At 40.7% G+C, this 17,402-nt stretch overlaps 2 protein-coding genes across 5 annotated transcripts in view; both read left to right on the top strand.

Annotated features, from left to right (window-relative positions):
• The window catches only part of LOC131683272 (gamma-aminobutyric acid receptor subunit alpha-6), a 221,155-nt gene that overhangs the window by 180,355 nt on the left and 23,398 nt on the right, over positions 1 to 17,402 (top strand). For all 4 annotated transcript variants that reach the window (XM_058965121.1, XM_058965123.1, XM_058965116.1 and 1 more), the window contains one exon: positions 34 to 234. In XM_058965121.1, the coding sequence (XP_058821104.1) occupies positions 113 to 234 (122 nt within the window). In that variant the 5' untranslated portion in view covers positions 34 to 112. The remainder of the gene's footprint in view (positions 1 to 33; positions 235 to 17,402) is intronic.
• LOC131683308 (uncharacterized) lies at positions 5,130 to 6,181 on the top strand. The gene is made up of 2 exons (XM_058965162.1): positions 5,130 to 5,624; positions 5,688 to 6,181. Exons 1-2 carry the CDS (start codon positions 5,408 to 5,410, stop codon positions 5,939 to 5,941), a joined length of 471 nt encoding a protein of 156 aa, XP_058821145.1. The 5' UTR covers positions 5,130 to 5,407; the 3' UTR covers positions 5,942 to 6,181.

Raw genomic sequence — 17,402 nt, 5'->3', positions numbered from 1 at the left:
ATCATTTATTACTATCTTCTATCTTCCACACAGCTAATCGACATATTGAGTACGCATCATCTGTGCAACTCCGCTCTGGAATTTGACTGTAAATTCCGGTATCTCCACTAATATGATAATTGACACACGCTGTATGAGCTATAGCTCAATTACGTCAAAATCAAGATTCAGTTTCAACATCTTTAGAATGGCTTTGCCGGTGCTGCTGCTTCTAGTTGGATCGTCATCCATTGGGTAAGTATATGTTGAATTCGAGTATAACATTAGTTAAAACAATCCTGATTTAGAAATGTACTGAATTAGGTAAGTTAGGTTCAACGCTTCGAATTCGTCTCTTCAGCAGTGCTGGGAAAATCACCAAAAATCAAAAATCATCAGTGATAATTATCACTGCTGATCATGCTGTGCTATGATCACAACCATAAAAAATCGCTAGTGATTTTCTCTGAAGCGATAATGTGCTAGCAAAAAATCATTGCAATAAAATCACCGCCTGTGATCACGGCCTGATTATGATTTTTTTTTTAATCAGGATTATGAAGTTGAGAAAATCAGGTACGATAGAAAAGATGCAAAATCGGGATTGATGGTATTGTACAAGATTATTGTAAGAAACTCCTTATGATGATGATTTAGCCAAATGATTTTGGGAGTGAGAGCGATCCAGCACACATGTAGGGATGCAAAATAATCCAAATTCTAACGATTTCAGCTTTACGGGAATGTGTTTTATATTGAAGGACAAGTTGTTGGTAGTTGAAAATCAATAGTTTTGGACATTTTCAATGCACAGGGGGGTTCGCCGATGTGTCAAAATGGAATTTTCTTCAACTTTTCGGGAAAGTGTTTTATATAAGGCAATCCGTGAGACGTTTCTGATCAGCTGATTATTTCTTTTTTACTTCTTCTGACGTTACTCCGAGGGGTACGACGTCCGACAATATCGTTGATTCGAACCAACATCAAACGAATCGGATTAACGAAAGATGTTTGTCGGACGAATTTTCTGTTCGCAGGAGTAGACTTGTTGACAGAACCCACCGCTGTATTGTCAAACAAACGTCTAATGGATTGCCTAATTGAAGGACAAGTTGTTGGTAGTTCAAAATCAATAGGTTTGGACATTTTCAATGCACAGGGGGGTCCGCCGATGCGTTAAAATTGATTTCTTTCAACTTTTCGGGAAAGTGTTTTATATTGATGGACAAGTTGTTGGTAGTTGAAAATCAATAGTTTTGAACATTTTCAATGCGCAGGGGGGTCCGCCGATGTGTCAAAACTGAATTTTTTTGGAAAATTGTTATGTTTATTTCTTTCATTTTGATAAATATGAGGCTGACAAAATCGTCAAAAGCTGACAAAATTGGGGATAAACAAAATCGGGGGCTGATAAAGGTCTTTTCTTTGTCTACAATCTTTTTTTGTCTACAATAATTTAAGGCTTTCTTTTTTTCTTTTTTTGTTTGCAATAATTTAAGGCTAAAGATTGCGTTATCCATTTTTTTATTTTTCGAGCAATTCAAAATTGTTCAAGTTATTACTTAGAATAGTTAATAAAGTGAAGACCCGATTTTATCAGCTCTCGATTTTGTCTACCCAGATTTTATCAGCTTTTTAACCCGATTTTGTCAGCCCCTGATTTTATCAGCTTTTTAACTCGTTTTTGTCAGCCTCATATTAACATATGTTTGATAAGCTCTAGCAGACGAACCAAGTCCAATTCGTGTAAATCCTTTCTTGAGCATATTTTCCGTGTCTTAGAGTTTTTTTTAATTTTGCGCTGGAAGACCTCCTTAAGTGAAATTTTTACAATATCAGAAAAAGTTATAAGCCTATGTTTAGGGACTATAGAAGAATACATTAACAGCTTCGGTTTGTAATAGTAAATTAAGTGTTTATTATAGTAAAATAAGAGTAAAAATGAAATTAAAGTTTGTTTTGCTATTGTTAGGATTATATTGATTTGAAGACAGAGCTGCGCTAAATAAATTTAAGTGTTGGATACGTTGTACATAAAAACGTATTGACTCCAAAAATACGTCTGTTGAACTTTTTTTTCATAATTAGTTCGTCGGGATAATGACCGATATCAATATTTTTGTAATTATCTTTGTTTTTGGAACGAGTTTGACGAGTGGGTTTTGAAATAGCGTCATCGGTGATTACTTTACGCCAAAAATAGAACGTTTTGTACATTACACTCAAGAACTACGATCACGCAACTTCAAATTTGAAACTGTTCGATGTTTTACATATGGAACAAGTACCTCCAAAGTCATTGAAAAGAACTTTTGGAAAATCAAGATTGAACGTGAAATCTAAAGAGCTAAAATTGGCGTAAAGTCACCCCCACAAGGGGGCTACTTTACGCCAATTTTTTTTTTCGCAAAATCATGTAAACTCCTTGGTTTTTTGTTATGGATTATGCTCTTTATTTATGTGTGAAAGCAAATGAATGTAGTGCTCGTAAAAATAAAAGGATGTGTTCAAAAAATGCGTACCACGCATCCAATAACCTTGTTTTGGAGAGTCAATAAGTTCTACAATGAAAAAAGCAAGCCGAGAAAAAAAGCTCTACATGATATACTTGATATTGATGATATTGAGCCTTAAGAATTAGACCACCTTGTTTTAGTATTTTTCTAAAAGTAGTTTTAATTGTGTTACGGAGTGCAAAGGCTTTTCCAACAGAAACGTTTTAATGGTCAGGTCAGTTCGGGAAATATTTTTTAGAGCTGCGCCGCCTCTAATTTTTACCTACAAACGGCGGCGGCGGGGCGCACGCCTCTAATATTTTTTTCTTTCTTTTTAATAAATCGAAGCTATTAAAATATTCTTCTATCGTCTCTAGACATAGCCTTGTAATCCTTTCGGATTATTTCGTAAAAATTTCCCCCAGTGCAAAATTTAAAAAAAAAATGATTTTTTGGTTTTTGCTAATTTTGCATCTCTAAGACAAGAAAAATATGCTCCATAAAGGATTAACTATTTTACCAATTATAGAACCTCGTCCTTCACATAGTGAAAAAATCATCTTTTTAAAACCAAATCTACTTTGAAAATTTGTTCGAGGTATGCCTCCTTTGCTTAAACATTTATCAAAAGCCCCTACTGCTTAATATTTGTAATACATTGACAGACCCTAAGCTCATTTAAAATGTCAACAATTGATTTTTATCTGCCAACAACTTGCCCTTCACTATAAAACACTTTCCCCAATAGTTGAAATCATTCCCAATTAGATACTTCGACAGAGCCTCCTGTACATTGAAAATGTCCAGCCCTCAACTTGCCCTTTAATATAAAACAATCCTAAAAAGTTGAAAAAATTCCATTTTGACACATCGGCGGACCCCCCTGTATATTTAAAATGTCCGAAACTATTGATTTTCAACAGCCCTCAGCTTGTCCTTCAATATAAAACACTTTCCCAAAAAGTTAAAAAAAATTCACTTTGACACATCGTCGGACCCCCCTGTGCATTGGAAATGTCCAAAACTATTGATTTTCAACAGCCCTCAACTTGTCTTTCAATATAAAACACTTTCCCAAAAAGTTGAAAAAAATTTCATATTGGCTCATTGACACCCCTAACATCACGGCTCACAGAAAGGAGGCTTGCTATTCCGCGAATTGACAGTTTTTGGTGACGTCAGAGAAATCGTTGAGATAAACAAACGGATTTCTCGAAAGTTGTTAATTGACAATATTCGAGCTCTTACGGTGGAAAAAAAATAGTGTGCAATGGATATTTGACGTAAATTACGCCATAATTACACTAGACACAGTGGATAGTCAGTGCATCTATGTGATTATTAGCGTAAATCGGGAATTTGGATGCATGCCATAGAAAACATATCCCACCGTAATTTTCTGATCACAGCAAAGGTTTTGGACATCCGCATAGCTTTCTTGTGATTTACCAGGTGCCGATCATTCGTTAGCAGCAAACAATATATGAATTTCATGTAATTGTTTTCGCCGACGATTTCTATGACGCGCTCTCGTCAAATGTTTACACTCTAACGAGCTAGCCTAGTATATGTAAGCCGTGCCCTAACATATCCATAATGTTCGAAAATAGATAATGATCATTGATCCAAGAATTAAATCAAATCGCAATCATGGCTGATAATGCTCACTTGTGATTTTTTCCGAATTGCTCGCTGCAGATAGAATCATGCCGTGATCACCCTCTCAATTATCAAATTCAACCACAGATCACAATCACCACTGGTAGAGGGCAAGAAAAAATCGGTAGTGATTTTTGTGAGATGATCTTTTGATAGTTAAGAGAGTGATCACGGCATGATTTTATCGGCAGTATGAATTTTCGAAAAAATCATAAGCGATAATTATCAGCCATGATTGCGGTTTGATTTTTTTTTTGATTATGATTTTCCCAGCACTGCTCTTCAGTATGTGGCAGTCAACTAGCCCACCATATAGATGCTCAGTACAAAACATTTATATATCAGAGTTTGACATTGTTTTGGTTCATTGAAAAGCTTCCATATCTAAGCATCTACAGAATATGTGAAATTTAAATGGAAGCGTTGGTAGCTGCCTGTCCTCAGTAGTCTTTATGGTCAATTTAAGAACAGCAGTTGGGATACTCCAGCTAAATGCTCTGTCACAAAGTTTGGCATCTTCAATGATACGTCAGGTTCTATTAAAAAAAATTCTATCGATGATCACATCAATAGTGTATGTAAGAAGAGTAACGATACTGTCGAAAATGGTACTATGATTATCTGTCAGGGTCATTTCAAACGAACTAACTACCTAACAAAACCCTGTGGTTTCAGAGGTCGTTTGTTCGTTTGAACAGACACTGCTCGGTAATCATTTTTTTACATAAGCCACTCTCCTTGCACTCTGATCAAAACTTCTCCTGCGTTGATTAATCCATGTGCAGTTATATTAGTGCGAGATTGAGGTTAAATCAGGTAAAGAATTACTGTCTTCGTGTTTTATTTCGTATAGTTACATATATGTCTATACACATTGCAACAGTGTTGGTGTGCTAGACGTAAAAAAAGTCGATTGCCACAGAAAGTAATCCATGATTTGGTACACTTTCCAAAACGGGCTCTGACACTCCGTCATTTACGGAGCACTTTGATTTACTCGCTTGAAAAGCACAAATAAAAACATAATCCCATCGTAAAACTGTTGAGTATCATAATTTCACTTTCTGTTATTATCAATAAGTACTTCATTCGTTTCCGCTTTATAAGAACCCATCGACACACTTTCCACTAATATTCAATCCACCACTATTTAAGATAAGCAGATAGTGAAAACCACTTTCACTACAAACTGATTAGAAATCCGTATATATATACAGCTAAGCAGTGAATTACAGTCATCAGTCGAACCTAGGAACATTCGTATCGCTACCAAAATGGCTAAATTAATCGCATTGGGAGCCACAATCCTGGCCCTGACTGCTACGGTCCTTGCCAGCAACGATCAACCATCGAACGTTGAAGCCCGTATCCAAATCGTGGAGAACATTTCCGCCTTCCGAGCGGCCCATCCCGAACTAAACCTTGTTCCCGTGGAAAGCACTCGAAGCCCCCGGCAGCAAATTTTGTACACTCTCGGAAATAGAGTTTCAGGTACGGTTTGTGGTCATTCCGAGATAATACGGTAAATTTGTGATGTCTTTTATCTACCAACAGGAGATCGACTGGTCGCCGCCGACCAGAATGGTCAATCGTGGACAACATTCCAGGATGTTGCGCTGACTCTGGCCTATCCACAATCCGGAGTCGGTGCAGTGATCAGCTACATCCATGTGGTGGTGAACCAAAGTTCGAACCTGGGCCGAGGCTATGTGGTGGCCGGAGGAATCGGTCAGCGATATATTCAGCTAGTGATTGAGGCCTCTCGAACAAACTACTTTAACTATGATGCTCAAATCTATGGGAAGTAGGATCAATGTCTTGGTATTGATATAATAAATTAGCGAGAACGTTGATGTTGCATCGCAACGAAAAGTGTACTTTTTGTTTTAAATGTCAGCTGACATTCGCTTTTCATAAACGATAATGAGTAAGAAATTGAGAAACGTTTCGATTTTGTCTCATTCGTATCTGATAGCCGACTTGACTACACAGTTAGACGTAAAATCTAAAGAGTAACATTACCTATGGTCACAAGAAAACGAGTGGTAACGGATGGAGTCTCGTAAGCACACACAAGTAGTGTTCCCATTTGGATTTTAACGTGTAACTGTGTGGCCGTGGTGTGTTAATCCATGACTTACTAAAGTTGTAGTTATTGTGCACTTCATCCACAAAATGGTTATGATCGAATATATTACCAAAAGGTAATAAATACTACAGACTTTTTATACACAGACTGGCGAACTATCAAAAACTGCAGCCAAACGAGCTTGAGAGTTTTGTGAGGGGCATTGTGGGAGGAAGCCCATGTAAAGCTTATGGGATTTTCCTTGATGCCAGTTTACATTCATGGTTGCTACACTGAAAAAAATCCAAACGTTAATTCTATTTGCTTCAAACCACTTAAAATTCATATGAAGAAGAAATGCTATTGTTATCACGCGCACATATACCTTCTATGTGTCAACTGTATAAACTATGTATGCACACATATAAGTTATATATGCATACTGTTATAGAATGGGGTTTTATGTGCCTAATAGTTATGAAATGTAAATGTAAGATTAATATTTCTTGTAAATACACACATTAGGTTTATGTTCCAGCAAATAGTGTCTATATGCCTCCGTTAATTGCAAAAATCTATGTGTAAAATCTATAGGCATAACGTTTACTTTTTTTTAGTGTAGTTTTACTGTTTTTGTTTCCGCACGTCTGTGTATAAAGTGTCTGTAGTAAAAATAATAATTAGCTGCTTATCAACTTCTGATATCCAAGTCAGAGTTAAAAATATTCGAAGCTCTTTTTAGACGGCTGAAAATGAACCTGATGCGACTCGCATATCATCAATATCCATGTTATTCATTCAGATGAACAATATATTCATTTCAATAATTATCTAGGAAAATGTTTTCAAATGCCGGTAAAGCATGTAAAACAACAATCATCATCGCTTACATTGTGCCAGGGCCTACTTTGATGCGTTTGATTCGTTGCTGCACGGTCGCTTCGTGTAATGATCGGAGACGAATGAAAATCTGCATGGATGAATGGGCTTTTTGTTCGCTTGACGTTTTCAGCTGCGTCACTGAATATTGAAAATGAATGCGGCTGAATATGATCAATTTTCATTCAATGAATTTGAATATTTTTAACTCTGATCCAAGTACACATACTTCTTTCGGAGAATTGAGTATACGGGTAGATCACAATATTTTTTAGTTGGAAATTTTCTAAATGATATTAAGCGAACGATTAGGTACTGCAATTTATTTAGTTAATTATTCTCAAAATCGAAAAAGTGATATCGTAAGTGCTTGACAGGCGTATGTCCACCAAAAATTACAATATCACTCTGAAATCACAATTAGGATCTATTTGAAATTTTCATCCAAAACCATCATTTATTGATGAACCTGTTCTACCTTATTGCCAATTCGATTGAACTGTGAGATATACGGCAGCCGCAGATGCGCGAGGTCAAATAATATTAAACACGCCTGGATGATCTTTTTTTTTTTGGTAACCCAAAATCCTATTACGCTATGTCCACCCTTAACCCTGTACCGACAGCAGACAGCATTCGGACGGATCGATTGCCGATTGGATGGCGGGAGAAACTCGCCATGTGACCGCCAGTCCAAACATATATGAAATACGGGCTTCTAATTGATTGGATTTTATTTATTGAATCATACACGAATGTGGATCCGATGCCAATTTTCCAGACTGCAGTTGATGTTGGTACGGCGAAAGGCCGGAAATTGTCTACCGCTGAAATCGTAATAATATTTTGGAAGGTAATTATCATTGGATTATAATTAATCCTGATTGATGAGAATCTTATTATGTTGATAGTTCGACAGATTTGAAGAACAGTTGTGTAGACAATGGTGTAATATATCAAACAGCAGATACTGTCAAATTAAATAATTTCAAATACAGCGTGCTTGATTTATCGTTAAGAACCTACTGCGGAATGATAAAGGATATTTGACGAAAAAATCTTCCGCACATGCTATATAAATCTCAACCATCAGAAAATTATTAAGCTTTAACTCGAAGTGTCTTGTTTCGCTTACAGGCCAGGATTTTGTTCCTGGAAGGGCCTAAAGGATGAATGCCGAAATTTATCAATTCTAATGACTTGCGATAATCACTATAAAAACAATTCCAAAACTAATAGAATGGAATTTAAAAATCATAAAAATACGTTCATAATTCCAAGAAAGGCATAAATATTCATTTTGAATGATGTTTTAATTATTTATTTACAATTTATTCTAATTAAAACTATGAAAGTTGTGGAATTTGCGCTTCGACTTCGTCTCATCAGAATCCGACACCAACTTAGTGACACTAACTCCATAAAACGGAGACATAATTTGTGTTCCTAAGCAAACCCCTAGTTAAGCGTGATATCCCGCAAGAAAAGGTATTCATTTTAAGCTGATGAGAACTAACAATGGATATTCAAGAGTCAAGGGTCAATCGACCACAAAAATCCATGGCGTCGCCTGCAAATGCAAGGTGTTTCAGACTACACGTTTACAAGATACACCAAATCAAAATGGCATCGGAAAATGCGTCTTACGAAACATTACACGCTGCTGCTCATCAAATCATGTTCCATCGCGATATGGATGACGAAACTTACATCAACCATAGAGTGCAGTGAGCTCATGGTTCATCCTTCGCCGCCACACACTGTTCTCCTGCACACCGCCGAAGATCGTCCTTAGCACCCGTCGCTGGAAAGCTCCTAGCGCTTGCAGGTCCTCCTCGAGCATGGTCCAAGTCTCGTGCCCGTAGAGAACCACCGTTCTTATAAGCGTTTTGTACATAGTGCATTTGGTGCGGGGGTGAATCTTTCTTGACCGCAGTTTCTTCTGCAACCCAAAATAGGCCCAACTTCCACTGACGATGCGTCTTCGGATTTCACGGCTTACGTTATTGTCAACCGTTAATAAGGATCCTAGGTAGACAAAAACCTCCACTACCTCGAAGGTATCCCCGTCGATCGTAGCGCTGTTTCCTAGCCGGATCCTGTCGTTTCCGGTTCCGCCTACCAGCATAATACTTTGTTTTGGACGCATTTACCATCAGTCCGACATTCTCTGCTTCGCGTTTCAGGCAGGTGTACAGGTCTGCCACCGTTCCAAATGTCCATGTCGTCAGCGAAGCATACAAATTGGTTGGGTTTCGTGAAGATCGCGTCCCGGCTGTTGAGCCCGGCTCGTAGCATCACACCTTCCAGAGCGATGTTCAATAGTAGACACGAGAGTCCATCACCTTGTCTCAGTCTTCGTTGAGATTCGAATGGACTGGAAAGTTCACCCGAAATCCTTACGCTGTTTTGTACACCGTCCATCGTTGCTTTGATCAGTCGAGTCAGCTTCCCGGGAAAGCTGTTTTCGTCCATGATTATCCATAGTTCTACGCGGTCGATACTCCCGCCGTATGCCGCCTTGAAGTCGATGAACAGGTGATGCGTTGGGACCTGGTATTCACGGCATTTCTAGAGGATTTGCCGTACGGTGAAGATCTGGTCCGTTGTCGACCGGCCATCGATGAAGCCGGCTTGATAACTTCCTACGAACTCATTTACTTTAGGTGATAGACGACGGAAGATGATCTAGGATAGCACTTTGTAGGCGGCATTCAAAATGGTGATCGCTCGGAAGTTCTCACACTCCAACTGGTCGCCTTTCTTGTGAATGGGGCAGATCACCCATTCTTTCCACTCCTCCGGTAGCTGTTCGGTTTCCCAGATCCTGACTACTAACCGGTGCAGATAAGTGACCAACTTTTCCGGGCCCAACTTGATGAGTTCTGCTGCGATACCATCTTTGTTAGCTGCTTTGTTATTCTTGAGCTGTTGGATGGCATCCATAACTTCCCTCAACGTGGGAGTTGGTTCATTCCCGTCCTCAACTGCACTGACGTAGTCAAATCCTCCGTTGCATTGGTCATCTGTACCTACATTCTCCTCGCCGTTCAGGTGCTCGTCGAAGTGCTGCTTCCACCTTTCGATCACCTCACGGTTGTCTGTCAGCAGGCTCCCGTCCTTATCCCTACATATTTCGTCGTGCGGCACGAAGCCTTTGCGGTATGCGTTGAGCTTCTGATAGAACTTCCGTGTATCTTGAAAACGGCACAGCAGTTCCATTTCCTCGCACTCCGCTTCTTCCAGGCGGCGGAGTTCTGTCATTCTGTCGGGTTCCATACTGCAGCATGACCGCTCGCGCTGCATTTTTCCGTCTCCGTTCTTCGTACCCGACAATGTCCTCAGCTACGTTGTTGATGACTGCTTTTACTGTTCTCCAGCAGTCCTCTAGAGGGACTCTCCCTCGTCCGGCAACGCTGCCTCGAGGTGCTACGCGTATGCAGTGGCGACATCTGGTTGCTTCAGTCGCTCCAGATCGTACCGAGGCGGTCGTCGGTACCGTACATGATTAATGACGGATAGTTTTGGGCGCAATTTACCCATCACCAGGTAGTGGTCAGAATCGATGTTAGCGCCACGATAGGTCCTGACGTCGATAATGTCGGGGAAGAGGCGTCCATCGATCAGGACGTGGTCGATTTGCGATTCCGTCTGTAGCGGTGATCTCCAGGTGTAACGATAAGGGAGGCTGTGCTAGAAGAAGGTGCTACGAATGGCCATGTACTTGGAGGCGGCGAAATCAATGAGTCGAAGGCCGTTCTCATTCGTCAGCTGGTGAATGCTGAACTTCCCAATCGTCGGTCTGAATTCCTCCTCCTGGCCTACATGAGTGTTTAAGTCCGCAATGATGATCTTGACGTCGTGGCTTGGTTAGCGGTCGTATTCTCGTTCGGGCTGCGCGTAGAAACCGTCTTTGTCATCATCGGCGCTTCTGGAGTGAGGGCTGTGCACGTTTATTATGCTGATGTTGAAGAAACGGTCCTTGATCCTCAACCTGCACATTCTTTCGTCGATCGGCCACCAACCGATTACGGGCCTTTGCATATCGCCCATCACAATAAAAGCTGTCCCTAGCTCATGCGTGTTGCCGCAGCTCTGGTAGGTGGTATGATTACCTCTAAACGTTCGCACCATGGATCCTGTCCAACACACCTCCTGCAGCGCTACGATTCCGAACCGGTGGTCCTAGAGAACATCGGCGAGTATGCGGGTGCTTCCGACGAAGTTGAGAGATCTGCAGTTCCACGTTCCGAGCTTCCAATCGCTACTCCCTTTTCGTCGCAGTGGTCGTCGCCATTGGTATCGGTTCGCATTCTTATCTTGTTAACTTTTCGGTGCAATTGGTTTTTTACGGCAGGGCCTCACACCAACCCCCTAACTATCAGGAGGACCATAGTGCACAGTTGAGCTTAGAGTCCTTCACTGGCACTCGGACGATGATCAGCCGCCCCTAACACGGGGAACAGATGCTGTTTTGAGCCACTCCTCCTGGAGATCAGACGCTCAGGCTTGCAGCAGCAAACCTCCCCTTCCCTGTCAGCCTACGACCAAAGTTTCCCCCGGGGTTGGTTACCCGATCTTCCCGAAGGTTGCTCGTAGTTTCCGGCCAGTACCACGGGGAGGTAGGGATAGGAGTTGCTGGGAAGAGGCTCTGTCTTACGCAGTACCCAGCCTTTACCGACCAAGTATATAGAAAACGATTATATAGAGGTCAGGCTACGTGACCTACCCCGCGTATACATCCTGGGCTAAATGCAGAATGCATGTCGCAATACGGCGAAGTAGAATCCGTTACACCTGATACTTGAAAAAACTTTTTCACGGGTATTCCTAATGGTGTTCTTGTGGTAAGGATGCTGGTCGAAAGACTTATTCCCTCCTACTTGACTATAAAACTTAAAACTCTCGAAACTACTATTAACTCCTACGTGCAAGTAATGTAATGACTCAGCACATTTTCGACAACCTTGCGCGGAAGATGTAGAGGAAAATGTATCTCATCCGATTGCCAACTCATCTACGGCAAACCAACCCAAAACAGAGTTTTCAACACCAAAGCCTGAACCACAAACGGTGGCCAAATTTTGCGGTAGCTGTTCAGATCATAATGACAAGCGCAAAAGAAGCATCCAGCACCCCAAAATTCACTGTAAGCAACATCGGCAAGGAAGGTACTAACAATGACGACGAGCTTACACTGGTCACCCGTAAGTGCAAGAATCAGGGAGAAACGTCTGATCACGGGCACCAAGACAGCTTCAACAATCATGACTTGGATGTGAAAAACAAGAAAGAATTAAATGACGTCCTTGACACAGTACGCGAGCAGACAAATGTTTCGCCCCCACGAAAGAAAGCGCGGAGACGCAATAAAAAATTACGCGCACGAGATCCAACGGAAAATCAAAAACATTTGTTTGTATTTTTATTGTTTACATGTTGTAAACATATAAAAGGTCTACGGCTCCGTTAAGCCACCCTAATAAAACTTGTCAAAAACGAATTAAAAAATTCTGTGTTTATCTGTGAGTTAAGAGCTAATCTTTTGCTATGCACCGTTTCACTAGCACAGACGATCTAGCGAAAGTCGCACACAATACGAAGCGAGAAGAAAAACTCCGTGTCGTTCCACCGACGAATAGCTTACGCAGACAACTCTGCCTGCTTCTGCATACCAATACTCGAGTATCGACTGTCCTAGCAGCCACCTATGCGTGCTTCTGTGCACCAATGCAGCACCAGGCACCGAGCCGATGCTTAAAACACTCTTCCGGCCTATTTATGACCAACAAAGCCTTTGTGGTTATAACCTGTTAATAAACACAACCTTTCAATGCGAAGACTAAGACTTGAATGGAGCGACAACTTGTTAAGCTCGTAGTTTGTTATACTGACGGTTCTTTGTTGGAGGACCCAACTCATACTGGTGTCTATTGTCGTGAAATGAGATTAAACCAGTTTCATTCGCTTGGTTGACACTGTACCGTATTCCAAGCAGAAGTCTTCGCGATTCTGTGTGGCGTACAATCGGCACTTCAACAGGGAGTTTGCGGTAAAAGAATCTATTTTTGCTCTCACAATCACTGTCCTGAGCGCACTTCGTTCGACAGATTCGCAATCGAAATTAGTGAACGCATGTCGAATTCAAGTCGAAGAACTTAGCTTTTCAAATGCTATCTACCTTCTATGGCTAGAGCGGACGCTGCGACTGATTTCGTGGGTCCGGAACCAGTTATGCGTAGCCTGCAAGCTTGCATTGATACAAACACTGTTCTACCGGATATGAGTCCGAAACTATAAAAGAATTTGTTGCACAATCACAGTATTCTAGTCAGGGTATCGACTGGACATTGCAAACTCAATTATCACGTGGCTACTATTTAGCGTGCTGAGCATTATTCGTGTGATCTTTGTGATTCCGATTACGGAACTTTATATCATTATGATTGCCCTGCAGTAATGCAATTGCGTATCCGGATTTTTGGTTCTTTATACAAAGATGAACCTAGGTACAGGAAGCTAAAACTTAAGGATATGCCGCTATTGATCCTAATCCAGTGTGGCAATATGCTGTAAGCTTTATTAGTAGGGTTCATTATTCCTTTCGAGAGTGAAGAATCCAGATTTTTTATTGTTTTGTTTGCATTTCCGTACAATTTTCTTTTGACTTCCCTTTCCCTTCCAATCAAGACAGTGACGAGACGACATGGCAAGGCACAAATCTCCGAATGACATGAGGAACCTGTCATTTGAGCCAATATATTCTGATTCCTGAACGTGGACCTACAAGATATGTACAGGGCTTTTAGTACGTTCCACATTCAATACTTTTCCAATTATTGCTGAAAAGCAATTGTTGTCTGGACATAAAGAATAACTCCTCTAAAAAAAGAAAAGCATTTTTGTAAAAATTCTAAAATTTAGTTCCATTTCTAGTTATTTTTGATACTGCCCTGAAAAGTGAATATTTGTGCCAGTTTTAATGCTGGTGAAAAATTGTTTTTGGATCATCGTAGTAGCCTGTTAGATACAGGAGCGATTATTAATACAATGTACGTGATTAAAGTCATTTTATTTTGTCTCCTGCTACGAGAATCATCAATTCTTTTCGGACATGCAAGTTCTACCGGCAAAGGAAATCGTTCTGAGCAAGGCACGGCACAGAAGTTGCAAGATACTGTGAAACGCCTACGAAAGTATATCGACTCGGTGTCAACGGAGCTAAAATCTTACGAAGATAAGCTTACTCAAACCGGAACGGAGGATGATGCCGATGAGTTGGAAGACGATATGGTGATCGTGGATGATGACGAGCAAACAGACGCCGATGAGCTAAGTACTACCACTAGTGGCACTCCAACCACTACAGGCGCCACGAGGGAAGAGTGCAACTGCGAATGCGATGATAGTAAACTCAAGGCGGCAAGTGGAAGCAGCTTGAGTCCAAAGAAACGGTACACGGAAAGTTTGGCTGAAGACAGTAATGTCGATAAGATCCTCCGGACGATTCGGGAGCTTTTAAAGGATGTAGATGGGCACAATTAAAAACGCTTGTAATAGTAATAAATAAATAGAGTAATAATAGCGAAATATATGCTGCTTTAGGATTAGAACTTTTGTATAATTTCTTGCTTGAAATATGACCTTGGACTTTGCCGGTGTGAGCTTCGATATCGCTGTTTCATATAAACTTTGGCAAGTCGCATTTAAATGATTGAAAACTGTTTTCGACGATCGTAATATTTCCCGTTTTGGTCCAGTAAATTATCCACCTGACACCGCCCGATTATTTTTATGGGGTTATGCCTTTCTATTCCCGTTAAAAAAGAAAAGGCGCTGAATTGTTTCGTTATGAAAACAAAATATTTTGCGCTACAAAAACGGGTTGAGGTTAGGTATTTCGTTGTTGTCACAACTCAAGCTACCGGTTATACGGATAAAACATTCGATTTTTGCGGCATAGTACACCGTATAAGTATGGTTAGTTAAAAACAGATCCATACACTGCATGTAAGATTATCACATCTTCAGCTATGCTCTAGGGCACCAAATCCTTCAGACTACACCCGCTTCCAACTGACATACCTCAACCCTGCAGCTCATCGACGAACGAATAGCAACATAATTACTGACTGCTACTACCACCACGCGGTTTTGAGAAGGGCATTATCCTTTCCTCTGCCAACCCAGCGCGGCAAAGGATGCAGTTTCTGCCACCCCCACCACCACCTATAGACTTTAAACGATGCCGTACTTCATTATTCTGCCGGCCAAGAACTCATCAAAATTTAAATTCAAGTGATTTTATACATACAGTTTATAGCCTGTGATACTCGGTCGCGTCCTTCAGCATTCTTCCCTTTGAAAAATGATTTTTCTCGCTCGCTACAGACTATTTTCCGATGCACTTTATAGAGCACTTATGGGCACGGTCGTGTATTTAGGGACAATTGTAGACACTAATTAATTAGTGTCGTTAACCTTGATCGGAGTAGGCTTAGGTCGGCCATCAACTCATTGATTTTTTTCACTTTTATTCTTTGTATTTTTTCCTCCGTGTATTTACCAACAATATGAACAGCAGTTATCAATGTTATAAAGTGAGAAGGTAGCGGTCAAATATAAATCTATTTTTTATTATTTTAGTACTAGTTTCTGAACCTTTGCAGCAGCCAGTCAGTATGGTGCCAAATAGACATTTTAGACAGTCGCAAAACTCACATCGGACGGTATCACCTGTTCAGTCTATTCACCTTGCTGCAGTGGTACTCTAACCACTTGGCTCGTTTTATCCTTCCTCTTTCAGATGATTCATTGCTTTTCCGCCGGTTAACCGCTCATCCGCGATGACAACAGTTTTAATTGCTGTTGCCGGTTTGTCATTTTGATTCTTCGTCTCGTCCCTTAGCATGTCCTTTCCAGCAATGATTGCGATTAACAGTTGCTCTTATGTACTGAAAAGCTATGATGATGATGAACGTTGACAATGATGATCTTTACTATAGTGCAGTTATCTCGTAGGTAGATCAAAAAAACGAACAGACATCAAAACATAAACGTAGCATAAACCCCGTTTCTTGCATGAAAAGGGAAGCAATAGCTGATAACGGCTCGTGCATGAGGCATATAAATTGATTTGATACGCCGAAAACGGTGGACAATATATAGTAATAATTTCCTGTGACGTCCAAATAGCGAGCATTTCAGAAAATTTCTGGTCAATCGAAAATGATCCAATGTCATTTTTTTAATAGTTTGCTTGAAACGGCTCTAACAGTGTCGTTGGGTTCATAAACAACACATAAATATTCAACATCCATTTGTACGGAGACTCTCGGACTGTTTAGACGTTCTTGGTAGTACGTGCAGTGTAGCGCTAGAACAGATAGGGCAAAGTTTGCTAATCCGCTGCCAAGGTTAGCTTGTGCATTCATTGAGGTTTTTGGCTTTTTCTTTTGTGTGTGTGCACGTAAATAACTGTCCTTCGGCCAGCACAGCAGTAGAGTACCATAGCTTCTTATCTTTGTGCGCCACCTGGATATCGTTTAAATAATCAGTATCAGTATATTCTCCATGCTTGTCTCTCCTACCGTGCTGTACTGGCCCGTGCAAAAATGACTTCTACTAACAATGAGATGGGTGTCGAAATAAAATTGACTCCCCGATTCAAGTTATGTCCATGCCCCTAAACTAGGCCATTTTTGATCTTTTTCTGAGCCAAAGACAAACAAATTTAAATCTCTTACGGCCAATTTCTTCACTTGGAATAAAACCGGTTTTCCTTGAAAACCGGTTTTCGACTAATTGGTCACCAGCAACCTCAAAACTGGTTTTCAGCGAAAACCGGTATTCATCCAGTGAAGAAATTGGCCGTTAGAGATTTCAAAAGCCCTACCGGAACGATATTCGACCGTAATAGATATACCGAAAATTCGACCTGATGAGCTAAGGGTGCTGGTAAATAGTCTGCAACAGGCATATGATACTGCTAGCTACGAACCCTTTACGAGGCAAAACAGAGGCTACGTACCTGCAAACCCGATCGAAATCAATGGCGTGGTGTCCAACCAGTGAACCAGGGAAAATGTGGGAAATATGGTAAGAAATCATGGGGATGATCCCTGTGCAAAGAATATTGAAAAGTGTCTATCCTGGGGGGGAAGCCCACATAACCACCCAACGTGTCCCGTGTACAAACAGCCCGAGAAGAAACTTAGGCGTTCCCTTCAGGGCTCTCTAAGCGATTTTTTGCAGAAATATTAAAGAAAACTAACGCCTCCGACCACTATAAATATCTATACTAGGTAACATTTTCTGCTGCG

The sequence above is a fragment of the Topomyia yanbarensis genome, chromosome 1 (assembly GCF_030247195.1).
Source record: "Topomyia yanbarensis strain Yona2022 chromosome 1, ASM3024719v1, whole genome shotgun sequence".
NCBI classification, from domain to species: Eukaryota; Metazoa; Arthropoda; class Insecta; order Diptera; family Culicidae; genus Topomyia; species Topomyia yanbarensis.
Note: the sequence above shows the minus strand (reverse complement) of the source record. Positions and strands in the feature narration are given on the sequence as shown.

Coding starts and splice junctions, on each gene's coding strand:
- LOC131683308 (XM_058965162.1), top strand. CDS start 5,408: ATGGCTAAATTAATCGCATTGGGAGCCACAATCCTGGCCCTGACTGCT. Junction 5,625..5,687: donor TCTCGGAAATAGAGTTTCAG/GTACGGTTTGTG, acceptor ATCTACCAACAG/GAGATCGACTGGTCGCCGCC.